Genomic DNA, 19,283 nt, shown 5'->3' on the forward strand with positions numbered 1-19,283 from the left:
TTAGTTACATGTCTGTGGAACTTGTTCAGTTTGTCTCAGTTGTTGAATCTTATTTTCATACAAATATTTACACATGAAGTTCGCTGAAAATAAACGCAGTTGACCGTGAGAGGACTTTTCTTTTTTAGTTTACATCTAGTACATAGGTTTGGGGACACTGTGTTTACAGACAGCACAATTAAAGTCAGACCATCCACAGTCATTTCAGGACACAAGTTACAGGCAGAACATCACAACCGCAACCCTTGCAGCCTACCCACCTCCTAAAAATAGAACCCCATCATGCTTCTCTTGGTAATCGTGATGAGCGTGCATATTGCAAAAGCATACACAATAGACACACACACTTTAAACAAATCATAGCCAACTTGTTTAATCATTATTTTACTGCAACAGTGTCAGAGAGGAGAATGGAGGAGTAAGAGGAAGCTGAGGGCAACTTGAGATAGTGTTGTTATAAATTTGAAACTTTGATTAGACAACAGAAACATGACTCATGGCTGGGGTAGGGAAACTATCAACACAACGAGGAACGGAGTCAGGAGAACACAGGTTAAGAAGTTCAACTTCAGCACATGTTAAAATAACAATCTCTCTTTAACATGTTGGTCACAATGGTTTGTCTTATAAAAAGAAATCTGTTGCTGTGCCCTTGAGCAAGGCACTTAACCAAAATTTGCTCCAGGGGCACCGTACTACTATGACTGACCCTGTAAAACACATTTCACTGCATCTATCTGCTGTGTGACAATAAGGCATAGTATAGTTCCCAAGGTGAAAACAATTTGTTCCACAATGGCGATAAAACATGTAATACTTCAATTTAACTGTGGAGGCTCACAACTTAACTGTGGGCACACATCCAAAAGTGTAAACATGACGCAATTGACATTTTAACCTGTATACATAATGAGATATTGATGTGACGGATTCATTTGACTATTAAGAGATATCATGTTAGTGTGGATACGAGTCTTTTTAGCTAACATTCCACTCCTTGCCACACCTGTCATTTGCCAAAGGGACCAGGCAATCATGTTGTCAGTATGAACAGAACTTTTTTCAGTAATCTTCAATTATGTGAAAAATGTTACAAACGGCGATTGTTAAAATAAAATATACTTTAAAAAAAAAGATATGCCACAGGATAAACAACTAATATTGCCACATTCTGTGTGCTTATTATTTTTCCAGTGCTAAAACAACCAAATTAAAAAGTATTACTTAACTAAATATAATCTATTTGAAATCATTAAAGGTTCTTAAATAAAAAAAACTGTCTTACCATCCTTGGCTGTGAAATTAAAATCTACGCTAAAAGCAGGATAAAAAAATACCAATGAGTGTCAATCACCCTTAAAAACAAAAATACTGAGTAAGGACAGCTGTGACCCTCAAATAAAAGTGGCACAGCCAGACACGGGCACTGTAATCTCCCCTGCATCAACCCTGCAGTAAAACGGGACCGTTTTTATGTTTCCCTTCTCCCTGAGACATCTCCCATTATGGCGACCCTAGTACAGAACATCATGTCCCGTGATTCATATGAGCCACACCCATATTACTCCAAGGTCAGTTGCTCCAGTGGGTGACATCCTCTCAGCTCAGGAAGGTGAGGCCCGCCATGACGCTGAAGCCCAACAGGATGAAGAATACCTTGAGCAGCTGGTTCTCCGGGGAGTTCAGCTCGTGAGGCAGGATCTCCATGAAGGTGATGTAAATAAAGGTCCCGGCCGCCAGCCCCTCCAGGATGGCCTGGATCAGAGCGCCTGCCGCCAGCTGAGCCTCGATAACCCCGATGCCCACTCCGATGCCCAGCGGAGACATCATGGCGAAGACGCCCACGTAGGCCGCAACCCACATGGGCGGGACCGCGCTCTGCACCAGCTTCACCGACAGGCTGAACACGATGATGCTTTTGTGGACCACAATGGCGATGCAGATCTCTAATACCTGGATAGGATGGAGAGAAAACAAGATTAGAGGTTAAATTCCTCTCCTACATCCTTTCTCTTTCATCATCGCAGTAAGATGAAAACAGCTGTATAAGATCAACACAAGCTGTAGAAATGACTGGTATAAAAATTACACATCTCTCATTTATAATTCTTTGAAAAGTCTATTAAAAGGTTAGCCTAAATAGATCTGTCACTTCAAGCCAGATAAGAGTCTTTGATCAACCAGGGAAAGCGGTAGTCAGATGTTTTCAGACCTCAAAGTAGTCTAATATCAAATTAAGTTTGCGTACCAGGCCATCTGTTTTGTAGATCCAGGGTGGTATTCACTATGAAACAAACGGGCCAAAACAGGGAGGGACCTACCTGAATTTGTCCAATAAGAAACACTTGTTTTTGCTTTCTCTATATGTAGTTTTTTGCTTTCTCTATATTTAGTTTTTTGCTTTCGCTATATTTAGTTTTTTGTGACAATGCAAAATATTTTTGCTACAGTGTGTACAAATGAATACGACCCATCTATAGTCCACAATCCCAAATAAATTGAAAAAATAATTTCCAGATTCCCTGTGATGCTCTTTTCCATGTATTTGGGGTTGAGGCTATAGCTGGATCTACACAACCAATTACATAGGATGTGGACATGACAGACTATGTTTGAGATCTGAAAACATGTGACAACTTTTGATTTGAATGTAATGTCCCTTTACCAGTTAAAAGTTACATGCCTGTCTTTCCACCACAGTGAGTGCTCACGTCAATCAATGTGTCAGAATCTTGCATGTCTTTATAGTGTATTGACTTTTGGTAAAATATCTCAGAGCCTTTTGCCATTAGAATCCGCTGACATGGTGCATGCTGTGTGAGCGATGTTATACTGAGGATATGGGCGAAAGTGCATGGAAATAAGGCATGTCTCTCACTTCCCTCTGCCTCTCTACATTGTATAAATGAACAAGAAACTCTAAACCTCCTGACACTACGGGTGATTGGAAAGAGTTGTCCTAGAGCTTTCCCCTTCTAAGCACAGCAACAACCTTCACTGTGCTTTTGTGATGGAAAGAGACTGCCCTGAATACCAACAAAGGACAATACAGTGAAAAGGAGAACGGTCTGTGAAGTTAAAGTCGAAGAGCACATCACATGAAAAGCACGGGTTAGAAATATCTACTTTATTCTCTCCCCCCCAAAAAATATAACACATACTCCCCGCACTGTAATTTACAACTTGACGAGAGCTAAGTAAATGAGTAACTTATTTGGGAATTCTAAATATGGCATGTGATTTAGATATATTTTACCTTATAAATCGTTGGAGACAAATGTGAATCCAGTCATATGGCAGCAAACTGAAGCATTTCAACTTTCTCATTGTATTGTTTATGAACTGCTGTTACATTATGCAGAATTGAAATTGTACGGCCTTTTAAATTGCAAGGATGGGCACTCTCGAATGTATTAATTATAGGCTAACCCAACTCTCTCTGTTTCCTATCATCGTTCTTGCCAATATCCAGCAACTTCGCATAGCCATTGAAGAGGGACAATATTCCACAGGCCACAATCAACAGCCTGATAAACTCTATGCGAAGGAGATGTCGCGCTACATGAAGAAAATGGTGGTCACACCAGATACCAACTGGTTTTCTGATCCATGCCGCTACTTATTTTTTAAGGCATCTGTGACCAACAGATGGATATCTGTATTCCCAGTCATGTGAAATCCATAGCTTTATCCAATTTATTTCAATTGACTGATGTCCTTGTACGAACTGGAAATCTTTGAAATTGTTGCATGTTGCGTTTATATTTCTGTTCAGTATAAATAATACAAATTGTATTTTCATTTGAAGAAAGAAGTAGTTGAATATTATTGGAATCTATTTGAAGATACACTTGGAAAGTATTGGCATGCATTTGAAATGTATGGGTGCATTTGTTTTAGCTGATCCAATGCCACATGTGGGCAGAGATTTCCCTTTTAGGACCAACATAATGGTTTAATATGTGCCCCGGGTGAGCTAAAACAAATGGACCTATTGTGCTATTTCAGTGCAGCTCGCGCTCCAGCACCTACCTTTGAGTCTGTGGTCTGCAGCCCGATGGCCAGGCCCTCGAACACAGAATGCAGGGAGAGCGAAAAAAAGAGCATGAACGAGCGAAAGGAGGAGTGGGCCTGGAGGTCCATGTGGACATGATGGGCACTACCCTCCAGGTTGGTGGACGAGGCTTTTCCCTGCCCGTGCCCATGGCTGTGCTCGTTGGCCTGCATCAGAGGTGCTCTCTCCTGGTCTGACCCTTGCATGGCATCTTGTCTGCAGTTCAGAGCGATCCTCTCCACGATTAGCACAGTGAAGAAGCCTGCAGCCATGATGAACTCTGGGAGGGGGAAGCTGGTCTGTTTGAGATAGAGGGGAAAACAACAAAAGTAAGAGTTCTGTTTAAATAAACGCCAAGGATTAGGGATATACAGAGTTTGGCAAAAAACGTATTTAGTCAGCCACCAATTGTGCAAGTTCTCCCATTTAAAAAGATGAGAGAGGCCTGTAATTTTCATCATAGGTACACTTCAACCATGACAGACAAAATGAGGGGGGGGGGGAATCCAGAACATCACATTGTAGGATTTTTTAATGAATTTATTTGCAAATTATTACATTTACATTTAAGTCATTTAGCAGACGCTCTTATCCAGAGCGACTTACAAATTGGTGCATTCACCTTATGACATCCAGTGGAACAACCACTTTACAATAGTGCATCTAAATATTTTAGGGGGGTGAGAAGGATTACTTTATCCTATCCTAGGTATTCCTTAAAGAGGTGGGGTTTCAGGTGTCTCCGGAAGGTGGTGATTGACTCCGCTGTCCTGGCGTCGTGAGGGAGTTTGTTCCACCATTGGGGAGCCAGAGCAGCGAACAGTTTTGACTGAGCTGAGCGGGAACTGTACTTCCTCAGTGGTAGGGAGGCGAGCAGGCCAGAGGTGGATGAACGCAGTGCCCTTATTTGGGTGTAGGGCCTGATCAGAGCCTGGAGGTACTGAGGTGCCGTTCCCCTCACAGCTCCGTAGGCAAGCACCATGGTCTTGTAGCGGATGCGAGCTTCAACTGGAAGCCAGTGGAGAGAGCGGAGGAGCGGGGTGACGTGAGAGAACTTGGGAAGGTTGAACACTAGACGGGCTGCGGCGTTCTGGATGAGTTGTAGGGGTTTAATGGCACAGGCAGGGAGCCCAGCCAACAGCGAGTTGCAGTAATCCAGACGGGAGATGACAAGTGCCTGGATTAGGACCTGCGCCGCTTCCTGTGTGAGGCAGGGTCGTACTCTGCGGATGTTGTAGAGCATGAACCTACAGGAACGGGCCACCGCCTTGATGTTAGTTGAGAACGACAGTTTGTTGTCCAGGATCACGCCAAGGTTCTTAGCGCTCTGGGAGGAGGACACAATGGAGTTGTCAACCGTGATGGCGAGATCATGGAACGGGCAGTCCTTCCCCGGGAGGAAGAGCAGCTCCGTCTTGCCGAAGTTCAGCTTGAGGTGGTGATCCGTCATCCACACTGATATGTCTGCCAGACATGCAGAGATGCGATTCGCCACCTGGTCATCAGAAGGGGAAAGGAGAAGATTAATTGTGTGTCGTCTGCATAGCAATGATAGGAGAGACCATGTGAGGTTATGACAGAGCCAAGTGACTTGGTGTATAGCGAGAATAGGAGAGGGCCTAGAACAGAGCCCTGGGGGACACCAGTGGTGAGAGCGCGTGGTGAGGAGACAGATTCTCGCCACGCCATCTGGTAGGAGCGACCTGTCAGGTAGGACGCAATCCAAGCATGGGCCGCGCCGGAGATGCCCAACTCGGAGAGGGTGGAGAGGAGGATCTGATGGTTCACAGTATCGAAGGCAGCCGATAGGTCTAGAAGGATGAGAGCAGAGGAGAGAGAGTTAGCTTTAGCGGTGCGGAGCGCCTCCGTGATACAGAGAAGAGCAGTCTCAGTTGGATGACTAGTCTTGAAACCTGACTGATTTGGATCAAGAAGGTCATTCTGAGAGAGATAGCGGGAGAGCTGACCAAGGACGGCACGTTCAAGAGTTTTGGAGAGAAAAGAAAGAAGGGATACTGGTCTGTAGTTGTTGACATCGGAGGGATCGAGTGTAGGTTTTTTCAGAAGGGGTGCAACTCTCGCTCTCTTGAAGACGGAAGGGACGTAGCCAGCGGTCAGGGATAAGTTGATGAGCGAGGTGAGGTAAGGGAGAAGGTCTCCGGAAATGGTCTGAAGAAGAGAGGAGGGGATAGGGTCGAGCGGGCAGGTTGTTGGGCGGCCGGCCGTCACAAGACGCGAGATTTCATCTGGAGAGAGAGGGGAGAAAGAGGTCAGAGCACAGGGTAGGGCAGTGTGAGCAGAACCAGCGGTGTTGTTTGACTTAGCAAACGAGGATCGGATGTCGTCGATCTTCTTTTCAAAATGGTTGACGAAGTCATCTGCAGAGAGGGAGGAGGGGGGGGGGAGGAGGATTCAGGAGGGAGGAGAATGTGGCAAAGAGCTTCCTAGGGTTAGAGGCAGATGCTTGGAATTTAGAGTGGTAGAAAGTGGCTTTAGCAGCAGAGACAGAGGAGGAAAATGTAGAGATGAGGGAGTGAAAGGATGCCAGGTCCGCAGGGAGGCGAGTTTTCCTCCATTTCCGCTCGGCCTTCCGGAGCCCTGTTCTGTGAGCTCGCATTGAGTCGTCAAGCCACGGAGCGGGAGGGGAGGACCGAGCCGGCCTGGAAGATAGGGGACATAGAGAGTCAAAGGATGCAGAAAGGGAGGAGAGGAGGGTTGAGGAGGCAGAATCAGGAGATAGGTTGGAGAAGGTTTGAGCAGAGGGAAGAGATGATAGGATGGAAGAGGAGAGAGTAGCGGGGGAGAGAGAGCGAAGGTTGGGACGGCGCGATACCATCCGAGTAGGGGCAGTGTGGGAAGTGTTGGATGAGAGCGAGAGGGAAAAGGATACAAGGTAGTGGTCGGAGACTTGGAGGGGAGTTGCAATGAGGTTAGTGGAAGAACAGCATCTAGTAAAGATGAGGTCGAGCGTATTGCCTGCCTTGTGAGTAGGGGGGAAGGTGAGAGGGTGAGGTCAAAAGAGGAGAGGAGTGGAAAGAAGGAGGCAGAGAGGAATGAGTCAAAGGTAGACGTGGGGAGGTTAAAGTCGCCCAGAACTGTGAGAGGTGAGCCGTCCTCAGGAAAGGAGCTTATCAAGGCATCAAGCTCATTGATGAACTCTCCGAGGGGACCTGGAGGGCGATAAATGATAAGGATGTTAAGCTTGAAAGGGCTGGTAACTGTGACAGCATGAAATTCAAAGGAGGCGATAGACAGATGGGTAAGGGGAGAAAGAGAGAATGACCACATGGGAGAGATAAGGATCCCTATGCCACCACCCCGCTGACCAGAAGCTCTCGGGGTGTGCGAGAACACGTGGGCGGACGAAGAGAGAGCAGTAGGAGTAGCAGTGTTATCTGTGGTGATCCATGTTTCTGTCAGTGCCAAGAAGTCGAGGGACTGGAGGGAGGCATAGGCTGAGATGAACTCTGCCTTGTTGGCTGCAGATCGGCAGTTCCAGAGGCTACCGGAGACCTGGAACTCCACGTGGGTCGTGCGCGCTGGGACCACCAGATTAGGGTGGCAGCGGCCACGCGGTGTGGAGGGTTTGTATGGTCTGTGCAGAGAGGAGAGAACAGGGATAGACAGACACATAGTTGACAGGCTACAGAAGAGGCTACGCTAATGCAAGGAGATTGGAATGACAAGTGGACTACACGTCTCGAATGTTCAGAAAGTTAAGCTTACGTAGCAAGAATCATATTGACTAAAATTATTAAAAATGATACAGTACTGCTGAAGTAGGCTAGCTGGCAGTGGCTGCATTGTTGACTTTGTAGGCTAGCTGACAGTGGCTGCGTTGTTGACACTACACTAATCAAGTCGTTCCGTTGAGTGTAGTAGTTTCTACAGTGCTGCTATTCGGGGGCTAGCTGGCTAGCTAGCAGTGTTGATTACGTTACATTGCGTTAAAAGAACGACAATAGCTGGCTAGCTAACCTAGAAAATCGCTCTAGACTACACAATTATCTTTGATACACAGACGGCTATGTAGCTAGCTATGTAGCTAGCTACGATCAAACAAATCAAACCATTGTGCTGTAATGAAATGAAATAAAAAATGTGATACTACCTGTGGAGCGAAGCGGAATGCGACCAGGTTGTTGAGTGCGGAAGTTCTATTCAGTAGACGTTGGCTAGCTGTTGGCTAGCTAGCAGTGTCTCCTACGTTAAGGACGACAAATAGCTGGCTAGCTAACCTCGGTAAATTAAGATAATCACTCTAAGACTACACGCTCTAAACTACACAATTATCTTGGATACGAAGACAGCAAAGACAACCATGTAGCTAGCTAACACTACACTAATCAAGTCGTTCAGTTGAGTGTAATAGTTTCTACAGTGCTGCTATTCGGTAGACGGTGGACGTTTGCTAGCTGGCTAGCTGCTGGGCAGATAGCAGTGTAGACTACGTTAGGACGACGAAATACGAAGTTGCAATAGAAGTGCTGACTGTTTCACTTTGTTGTCCTCTTTCTTTTCCTTTTTCTTCTGTCCTTCTTTTGTCCTTATTTTGTCTTCCTTTCTTCTGTTAACTAGATATTTTTTGTTGTTATTCTTTGTAAGCTAGCTAGCTTCTTCCAGGAGAGTCCCTAGCAACTGCTTAGCAACAAGTAAACAATTCTGCTAGCAATTCACCTAGCTAAGATAACTGTACAATTTTATGAAAAAAATAGTTAATTTTTCAAAAGCCTGTCTTGTTTGGTTTGTTCCTTGTTTTGTCTTCTATTGAGTCTTGCAGTTTTCTCTTGATTTTTTCTTATTATTTCTAATTATGGTGGAAAATAAGTATTTGGTCACCTACAAACAAGCAAAATTTCTGGCTCTCACAGACCTGTAACTTCTTCTTTAAGAGGCTCCTCTGTCCTCCACTCGTTACCTGTATTAATGGCACCTGTTTGAACTTGTTATCAGTATAAAAGACACCTGTCCACAACCTCAAACAATCACACTCCAAACTCCACTATGGCCAAAGAGGACACCAGAAACAAAATTGTAGAACTGCACCAGGCTGGGAAGACTGCATCTGCAATAGGTAAGCAGCTTGGTTTGAAGAAATCAACTGTGGGAGCAATTATTAGGAAATGGAAGACATACAAGACCACTGATAATCTCCCTCGATCTGGGGCTCCACGCAAGATCTCACCCCGTGGGGTCAAAATGATCACAAGAACGGTGAGCAAAAATTCCAGAACCACACGGGGGGACCTAGTGAATGACCTACAGAAGAAGATTGGGAGAATTTCATCTGACCATATGACACCAAAATATAACTTTTTGGTAAAAAACAACAAAGAATGCTGAGTTGCATCCAAAGATCACCATACCTACTGTGAAGCATTGGGGTGGAAACATCATGCTTTGGGGCTGTTTTTCTGCAAAGGGACCAGGACGACTGATCCGGGTAAAGGAAAGAAAGAATGGGGCCATGTATCGTGAGATTTTGAGTGAAAACCTCCTTCCATCAGCAAGGGCATTGAAGATGAAACGTGGCTGGGTCTTTCAGCATGACAATGATCCCAAACACACCGCCCGGGCAACGAAGGAGTGGCTTCGTAAGAAGCATTTCAAGGTCCTGGAGTGGCCTAGCCAGTCTCCAGATCTCAACCCCATAGAAAATCTTTGGAAGGAGTTGAAAGTCCGTGTTGACCAGCAACAGCCCCAAAACATCACTGCTCTAGAAGAGATCTGCATGGAGGAATGGGCCAAAATACCAGCAACAGTGCGTGAAAACCTTGTGAAGACTTACAGAAAACATTTGACAACTGTAATTGCCAACAAAGGGTATATAACAAAGTATTGAGAAACTTTTGTTATTGACCAAATACTTATTTTCCACCATAATTTGCAAATACATTCATGTAAAAAAATCCTACAATGTGATTTCCTGGATTTTTTCTTCTCATTTTGTCTGGCATAGTTGAAGTGTACCTATGATGAAAATTACAGGCCTCTCTCATCTTTTTTAAGTGGGAGAACATGCACAATTGGTGGCTGACTAAATACTTTTTTGCCCCATTGTATATACACTGCTCAAAAAATAAAGGGAACACTAAAATAACACATCCTAGATCTGAATGAATTAAATATTCTTATTAAATACTTTACTTTACATGGTTGAATGTGCTGACAGCAAAATCACACAAAAATTATCAATGGAAATCAAATTTATCAACCCATGGAGGTCTGGATTTTGAGTCACACTCAAAATTAAAGTGGAAAACCACACTACAGGCTGACCCAACTTTGATGTAATGTCCTTAAAACAAGTCAAAATGAGGCTCAGTAGTGTCTGTGGCCTCCACGTGCCTGTATGACCTCCCTACAATGCCTGTGCATGCTCCTGATGAGATGGCGGATGGTCTCCTGAGGGATCTCCTCCCAGACCTGGACTAAAGCATCCGCCAACTCCTGGACTGTCTGTGGTGCAACGTGGCGTTGGTGGATGGAGCGAGACATGATGTCCCAGATGTGTTCAATTGGATTCAGGTCTGGGGAACGGGCGGGCCAGTCCATAGCATCAATGCCTTCCTCTTGCAGGAACTGCTGACACACTACAGCCACATGAGGTCTAGCATTGTCTTGCATTAGGAGGAACCCAGGGCCAACAGCACATGGAGGGCTGTGCGGCCCCGCAAAGAAATCCCCCCCCCACCCACCCACCATGACTGACCCACCACCAAACCGGTCATGCTGGAGGATGTTGCAGGCAGCAGAACGTTCTCCACGGCTTCTCCAGACTCTGTCACGTCTGTCACATGTGCTCAGTGTGAACCTGCTTTCATCTGTGAAGAGCACCGGGTGCCAGTGACGAATTTGCCAATCTTTGTGTTCTCTGGCAAATGCCAAACGTCCTGCACGGTGTTGGGCTGTAAGCACAACCCCCACCTGTGGGAGTCGGGCCCTCATACCACCCTCATGGAGTCTGTTTCTGACAGTTTGAGCAGACAAATGCACATTTGTGGCCTGCTGGAGGTCATTTTGCAGGGCTCTGGCAGTGCTCATCCGGCTCCTCCTTGCACAAAGGAGGAGGTAGCGGTCCTGCTGCTGTGTTGTTGCCCTCCTACGGCCTCCTCCACGTCTCCTGATGTACTGGCTGGTCTCCTGGTAGTGCCTCCATGCTCTGGACACTACGCTGACAGACACAGCAAACCTTCTTGCCACAGCTCGCATCGATGTTCCATCCTGGATGAGCTGCACTACCTGAGCCACTTGTGTGGGTTGTAGACTCTGTCTCATGCTACCACTAGAGTGAAAGCACCGCCAGCATTCAAAAGTGACCAAAACATCAGCCAGGAAGCATAGGAACTGAGAAGTGGTCTGTGGTCACCACCTGCAGAACCACCCCTTTATTGGGGGTGTCTTGCTAATTGCCTAGAGTTTCCACCTGTTGTCTATTCCATTTGCACAACAGCATGTGAAATGTATTGTCAATCAGTGTTGCTTCCTAAGTGGACAGTTTGATTTCACAGAAGTGTGATTGACTTGGAGTTACATTGTGTTGTTTAAGTGTTCCCTTTATTTTTTTGAGCAGTGTATATACAAGTAAGTAGTCCTTAACACATGAACCTGTGGATTAATAACTTCTACACTAACTAGCTAATTTCCCCATGTTTTACAGATACAGTAGAACTAAAGTATAACTGTTACTATCCCTTAATACATTGGTTTGTGCCATGGATAATCATATAGCTTTTTGTCATTTTACAAAGGGGATGGGGTTGTGGCCAGGCATCAATGACACTTTGTGATGTTGCTGACAGACAGAAGACACTTACGTCCACCCTCCGTGCATCCAGCTCAGCATTGATGTCCGACAGGTAGTCTGGGATGATGTCCAACAGACAGGCAGCCAGGAAGACGCCTCCGGCAAAACAGCTGATGAAACTCAGGACCACCCGATGGGTTTCTGCATGATAAAAATATGCTACTGTTTAATTACTTTTCCCACATTTTGTTGTTACAGCCTGAATATAAATGCAATATCCCATAATGTCAAAGTGGAATTATGTTTTATTTTGACAAATTCATAAAAAACAAAAAGCTGAAATGTCTTGAGTCAATAAGTAGTCAACCCCTTTGTTAATCCTAAATAAATAACTTCAGGAGTAAAAATGTGCTTACAAGTCATAAAAGTTGCACGGACTCACAGTGTGCAATAATAGACAGTCATGATTTTTGAATGACTGTCTCGTTTCTGTACCCCACACAGTCAAGCTGTGAATTTCAAATACAAAAATACCAGGGAGGTTATTCAATGCCTCGCAAAGAAGGGCACCTATTTGTAGATGGGTTCAAAAAAAAGTACAAATATTTTTAAAATAAAAATCAGATATTGAATATCCCTTTTTAAAATGTTATTTTACCTTTATTTATCCAGGCAAGTCAGTTAAGAACAAATTCTTATTTTCAATAACGGCCTGAGAAGAGTGGGTTAACTGCCTGTTCAGGGGCAGAAAGACATTTTTTTTGTACTTTGTCAGCTCGGGGGTTTGAACTTGCAACCTTCCGGTTACTAGTCCAACACTCTAACCACTAGGCTACCCCACCTTTTAGCTAGTTATTAATTACACTTTGGGCGGTGTATCAATACACCCAGTCACTACAAAGATACAGGAATCCTTCCTAACTCAGTTGCCGGAGAGGAAGGAAACTGCTCAGGGATTTCAACATGAGGCCATGTTGACTTTAATCATGGTGACTTTAAAACAGTTACAGAGTTTAATGGCTGGGATAGGAGAAAACTGAGGATGGTTCAACAACATTGTTGTTTTTTAAATTAACAGGAAATATTCCAAAAATATAGAAATCAGCTCTTGTGCTGCCACTCCATAACGGTGGGGATTGTAGTGATGTAATAATTATCGAATTTCAATGATTCCTTGCCTAAGATTCTTGAATCCTTTGTAAATGTACAACTTTGCTCTTTATTTGAGAAATGGCCTGGGCATAAAACTGTTACAGCAACCATTTTAGTTGTTAATGATCTTGTCAATGCTTTAGACACTAAAATGAAATGGGCTGCTTTGTTTGTGGACCTGTCAAAAGCTTTTCATACTGTTGATCATGCTATTTTATTGAATATGTTGAGCCTGAGCGCTGACGCAGTTTCATGGTTATCTTAGTGACAGAAGTCAGGCCATCATGACTACATTTCTTGAAGTGCATATAAAGGTGTACCACAGGGGGTGATTTTGGGACCTGTTCTCTTCACTATTTATATAAACACCATTGGTCAATCTGAAACTATTATGTATGCTATTGACCCAACTATTGATCTGGCTGTGACAAAACTAGTCAGATGTTATAGCTATGCAGGAATCCCTTGCGGATTTAAAACGTGTGCTTAATACAGGCAAAACGAAATACAAACTCAGAATTTTTTAGAACTATATGTTCACTCATTTGATGGTTCTCTAAGCGGATGTGCTCCTGCATATAAATACTTAGGCATTCGGATTGATATGGATTTGACGTTTAAAAAAACATAGACGAGCTGGTTAGAAGCGAAGATTCAAAGTTGACGTTTTCTACAGAAACAGATCGTGCCTTTCTCTAAGCAGTAGGAAGCAGATTATTCAGTCAACCTTTTTAATCCCAACCTTATTATCTGTTCTTGATTATGGCGACATATTCTTCCAAAGAGCAGCTGCTACTACTGTTAAACATGTGGATGCCATCTACCATTGTGCCCTTCATTTTGTTGCAGGTGACACTCATCACTGCATCCTGTATCAAACGGTTGGCTGGACTCAGCTAAAGACCCATAGATCTCTACATTACACACTTTTAGTTTACAAAGGCTCTACTTCCATCTTATCTACCTTTGCTGCTGACGTACAGACACTGGAGTTGCCTAACCCATTCAAAGGATTGGTTAATGCCTGCCTGACAGAAGTTGTCTGACTAATTTAAGTTGTGAATCAAGGTAACTACACATTTCTTTCAGTTAATGTGACATAAGCTATGATACGAATAATGTGTGATTATCTGATGACTGATCATTTCATCTTTCTTATGGGTCTAAATCAGCTGTGAAACTGGTCAGAAAAGAGACACTTTACAAAGATACCACTAATTGATCCAAAAAAACGGGAAGTGATGTGCAATCAAACACTGGGAGCACTGAAATGAAACGGCCATGATGGCTCATAATGTCACCCTCTGCTTAAAGGACAAGAGAGAAGCAACATAGATAATCATTGCACAAATACAGAAGTGAAAACGACTCATCTGCAAATCAGCCATAGGAAAACAAAAGCAGGCTTAAAATTAATTTGTTTTGCCTTTATTAAACTAGGCAAGTCAGTTAAGAACAAATTCATATTTTCAATGACGGCCTAGGAACAACTACCTTGTTCAGGGGCAGAAGGACAGATTTTTACCTTGTCAGCTCGGGGATTCAATCTTGCAACCTTTCGGTTACAAGTCCAATGCTCTAACCACTAGGCTACCTGCCGCCCCAGGTGCGGACGGGATAGGAATGGCCCATACAATTTAGGCACACATTAAACAGTCTCTTATCACAGTAAACATTATGGTCCTTCATTGTTTTAGGTATGCCCTGAGTCATAGTGTACAGTCTTGGCCAAAAGTTTTGAGAATGACACAAATATTAATTTTCACAAAGTCTGCTGCCTCAGTTTGTATGATGGCAATTAGCATATACTCCAGAATGTTATGAAGAGTGATCAGATGAATTGCAAAGTCCCTATTTGCCATGAAAATGAACTGAATCCCCCAAAAACATTTCCACTGTATTTTAGCCCTGCCACAAAAGGACCAGCTGACATCATGTCACTTGGCTACAGACGTCAGTGCTACGGGGCATAGTCATTTAGGCAGGTTACCTTGGCGTTCTTGGGCACAGCGACTATGGTGGTCTGCTTGGAACATATGGGTATTACAGACTGGGTCAGGGAAAGGTTGAAAATGTCAGGGAAGATGCTGGTCAGCACGTCCTAAGTATGCATCATGGTAATCCATCCAGCGATGTGAACGCTGACCTGTTTAAAATGGCTTACTCACATCGGATACAGAAAATGTGATCACAAAGTTGTCCGGAACAGCTGGTGTTCTCATGCTTGGTTCAGTGTTGCTTGCCTCGAAGCGAGCATAGAAAGTATTTAGCTCATCTGGTAGGCTTGCGTCACTGGGCAGCTCGTGGCTGGGTTTCCCTTTGTAGTCCATAATAGTTTTCAAGCCCTGCCACATCCAACGAGCATCAGAGCCGGTGTAGTAGGATTCAATATTAGTCCTGTATTGATGCTTGCCTGTTTGATGGTACGTCTGAGGGCATAGCAGGATTTATTGTAAGCTTCTCGATTTGTGTTCCGGTCCTTGAAAGCATCAGCTCGAGACTTTAGCTTAGTTTGGATGTTGCCTTTATTCCATGGCTTCTGACTGGGCTACGTACCTACGTTCCCTGTGAGGACGATGTCGTCAATACACTTTTTAATGAAGCCGATGACTGACTCAATGTCATCGGATGAATCACGGAACATATTCCAGTTTTTGCTATCAAAACGGTCCTGTAGCTTAGCATCCGCTTCATCAGACCACTTACGTATTGAGTGTGTCACTGGTACTTCCTGTTTGAGCTGCTTGTAAGCAGGAATCAGTTCCAAGCATATATCTCCAGTCCCACAAAAAAGTGCCTATGCAAAGCCCTCACTGTCACCCAAATGTATTTGTCAGCCTGCCTGCCAGCAGAAGATCTTGTATGTTTGTAGGCTACATGCCCTTCCCCCTCCCGCCAAAGTATAGTCTACTGTAGCTACTGACTTTACACCATGATTCAGAAATTAGGGAGATTTTTAATGAGATAATGGATTAACCTTTTCAATGCTAGTTAAGGATAGTATACTTATCGCGTTTCACATTGGATTTATTAACAACAAAAAGGTACGATGTGTTTTTATTTTAATTCTGGTGCCGCTCTGTTAGCAAACTAGCTAGCTCTGGTCTAGCTCTCAAACTCTAGGCGGAATTATGTGTAATGGAATGGAACAGAGTCATGATCAAGGGCTGGATCTGGTGCAACATTAGTTAAGCCAACTCTCTGAAGTTCATGTGTAATGGAATGGAACAGAGTCATGATCAAGGGCTGGATCTGGTGCAACATTAGTTAAGCCAACTCTCTGAAGTTCAAAGACATTCAAAGTTCCTTCATAGAAGCCGCTCCTCCATATGTATAATTCTGTGGGCCTAACTCAGATAATGCATGTTCTAGGAACAAGATGCCCAGCGCTTTCTTTATACTCAGCGCTCTTCTCACCCATGAAATTGAATTTGCATCTCACACCCTACACTAGTCTGTCAAATGCATGTCCATTGCTTGCCCGCTCCATAGCAAGCTGCTCTCCCTATTGGTGAAGTAATTTAATGTTGAGCTAAATGTAAAAATAATAAAAACTGTATATAGACTAGTTAATGTTTTGTTGATCTTTGTTATTTTCATGTATTTATTTTTTTCAGTTTATTTAGTAAATACTTGCCACTTATTTTTCTTAACTGCATTGCTGGTTAAGGGCTTGTAAGTACGCATTTCACTTTAAGGTACCTGTAGTATTGTGTGACAAACACATTTTGATTTGATAAATTGTCATTTGGCGGTTAAAAACCAAAGGAAGAAACAAAGATAAACACTAGTTCACAGCAAACACGTGATTGATTTGGCAAACAAGTAGATGTTGATCACGTTTATGAAGGCATTGCAAACACTTGCATGTAATTTTCTACGTCCCGCAACTACCCAGGCATCCATGAACAACCAAACCTAAACTATTCGGTTTCACCAAAATAACGTTTCCATCAACAGAGACATATCCAATATATCTAGGAACAAAACGCAAGATGTGTCTGGTTGAATGAGTGCTTCGCTATTGAAAACGCGTTTAAAAACACGTTATACAGGTCTCCCTACTCATGTCTGTAAAAGTGGGAGCTTACTTGGTAGTTTACTCTCACGTGTCCTATAAATGGACTCCAATGCCATAGCAGCCCACACATGCGGGATATAGTACACCCTGGATCAAAACCGCTTATTTGACAGTGGACACATTCAACACGAATCGTAGGTATTGTTCTTAGAGATATCGGATATGCCTCGTTGATGGGAAACCGAATAGTTTAGGTTGAAGGAAAGGACGCCAAGCAACGGACGCTTCAGCAACGAGCCATCTGGCTCAACACATCCCAAGTGTGGAATTGCATGGGGTTACAGCGTGATACTAGCCAACTAATGTATAACTTGTAGGCTGCCTACTGAAACGTACCTGTCCCACTGGTTTCTCTGAACCACTTCATCCAAGCAGGGATAAATCCGAAAAATACGGTCAGGAGTAACAAACCCACGAGGGCGCCTATTTTCACCTGTAACAAGTAGTCCATCTCAATTTGTTACTATACCGGGCTGAATCAAAACAAGCAATTTTGGGATAAGCCTAGTAAAATAGCGATGTAAACCAACGGGCAGTAAGAGGACTACGCCATACCAACATGTTTGCGTTACTGGAAAAACAAAAACCTAGGCTATTCAAAAACTCATCCCTGTTACATAGACAATTTCAGGAGCTATTTAGGCGCCTACTAGATAACATTTACATTGTCCTGCAACGTGTTGGACTGCGGTAGTAGTCAGCAGCACAACTGATGACGTCACGTGTATGGTAATGAGGGAATCTTGAAAATAACCTAAACGCATTTCAAAACATTTTAAAATGACTTTTCCGCCATCGTGTGCCAGCATAATATCCTGCTGTTAGGATAGGTCATATCTGCGTCCTCTTCTGGATGGCCACGCCTACTATGCTAATTTTAAGAATGCAGTACGATTTTCTCAGACAGCGCAGCTCATTGCTGAGTCCACAGAATGTAACGAATTCTTCCTAGGCACCTGACCTGATTCTAAAGACCAAACGGGGATATTGAATCAATCATTATGTCGTACAAGGCCTACTAGGAATGTGGCTCCTTAGTGTGTTCCACAATATAGCTCTTTGTCATGCTAGGCTTAGATCTAAACTTTACACTACTTAATGGATTCTCAGATTCATGACGATTCGCATGTACAGGCCCCAATAGTTTGGCAAGTCGGTTCGCCTGTGTAGTGTAACCCGTTCAAGGGCACTTAAATCAAAGCTTGATGATTTAGCTGATTATTTGAATCAGCTGTGTAGTGCTAGGGCATAAACTTCCGTCTTATCTAATTTTGCTGTTGAAGTGTAGACACCTGAGTTGCCAAACCCGTTCACAGGATTAGTTACTCTTGAGATTCCTATGGCAGGGATGGGCGACTCCTGAGCTAGAGTAGTGTCACACTTTTTCTCAATCCCAAGCAAACACAGCTGATTAAAACTAATTGCATACTAAACTGAAGATCGTGATTAGTTGATTATTGGAGTCAGGTGTGTTAGTTGGGGCAAAAGTGTGACACCAATCAGGCACATGAGGCCTGGAGTTTCCCAAGCCCTGTCCTAGGGTTTCCAGCGAGTTTGGTAAATCTGCTTTTCCTTTTAATGCGCCATATTCATTGAACAACATTCAAAATACATTTCCTCATGATGATCTGGTGCTGTTCAGGCAATTTAAAGTGTTAATTGGAGAGGAATGTAACTGTTTTCTGGGTTATTTAACAAAAAAAACACAATTAATTGTGCTTCCCATAACTGTGTTTTTGTATTTGAATGTGTATATTTGTTTTATTATAATAACAATACTAAGGGGCGCACCTTGTGATGATGCGTACTTCATGAGTTGTAACTGAAAATCTACTGGCATTTGGAAAGTTTGAGGTGAGGGAGAAAGTGTTGTTGAACAAGTATTAGCATCGTTAAGTATCTTGCTAGCTGGATCGAATTATCTGTTAGCTAGCCAGAGAAATGTTGAGCAACATTAGCCAATTTATCTGATTAAATAATTAGCTTACTAATAAAGTCAGACAGTTAACGCGTCAGCAAGCTAACGTTACAACATCAGATGAGCTAACATTAGTAACCTAATCAATTCGCAATGATATAACTTGAGGAACCGGTCCTCAAGTTATAATGCCTTAGTTGCTTACTGGACCCTGGCAATCTGTGTCAAATGTTAACTGGGTAACGAACTAACCACAATCTGTTAACTAATGTTTTCCTTCTACAGATGTGGTTAATTTTCAGAATGAGAGAATTAGTGGAAAATGGTGCGT

The 19,283-nt window shown here is 43.4% G+C and overlaps 1 protein-coding gene across 1 annotated transcript; it reads right to left on the reverse strand.

The window, feature by feature from the left end:
* Nucleotides 1–353: 353 nt before the first annotated feature.
* Nucleotides 354–18,058, reverse strand: LOC124033188 (zinc transporter ZIP1-like). The gene is made up of 4 exons (XM_046345150.1): nucleotides 17,371–18,058; nucleotides 11,872–12,002; nucleotides 4,033–4,353; nucleotides 354–1,953 (listed from the first exon to the last, which is right to left on the reverse strand). Exons 1-4 carry the CDS (start codon nucleotides 17,483–17,485, stop codon nucleotides 1,600–1,602), a joined length of 921 nt encoding a protein of 306 aa, XP_046201106.1. The 5' UTR covers nucleotides 17,486–18,058; the 3' UTR covers nucleotides 354–1,599.
* Between the last annotated feature and the right edge of the window lie 1,225 nt (nucleotides 18,059–19,283).

The sequence above is a fragment of the Oncorhynchus gorbuscha genome, linkage group LG04 (genome assembly GCF_021184085.1).
Source record: "Oncorhynchus gorbuscha isolate QuinsamMale2020 ecotype Even-year linkage group LG04, OgorEven_v1.0, whole genome shotgun sequence".
Classification (NCBI taxonomy): Eukaryota; Metazoa; Chordata; class Actinopteri; order Salmoniformes; family Salmonidae; genus Oncorhynchus; species Oncorhynchus gorbuscha.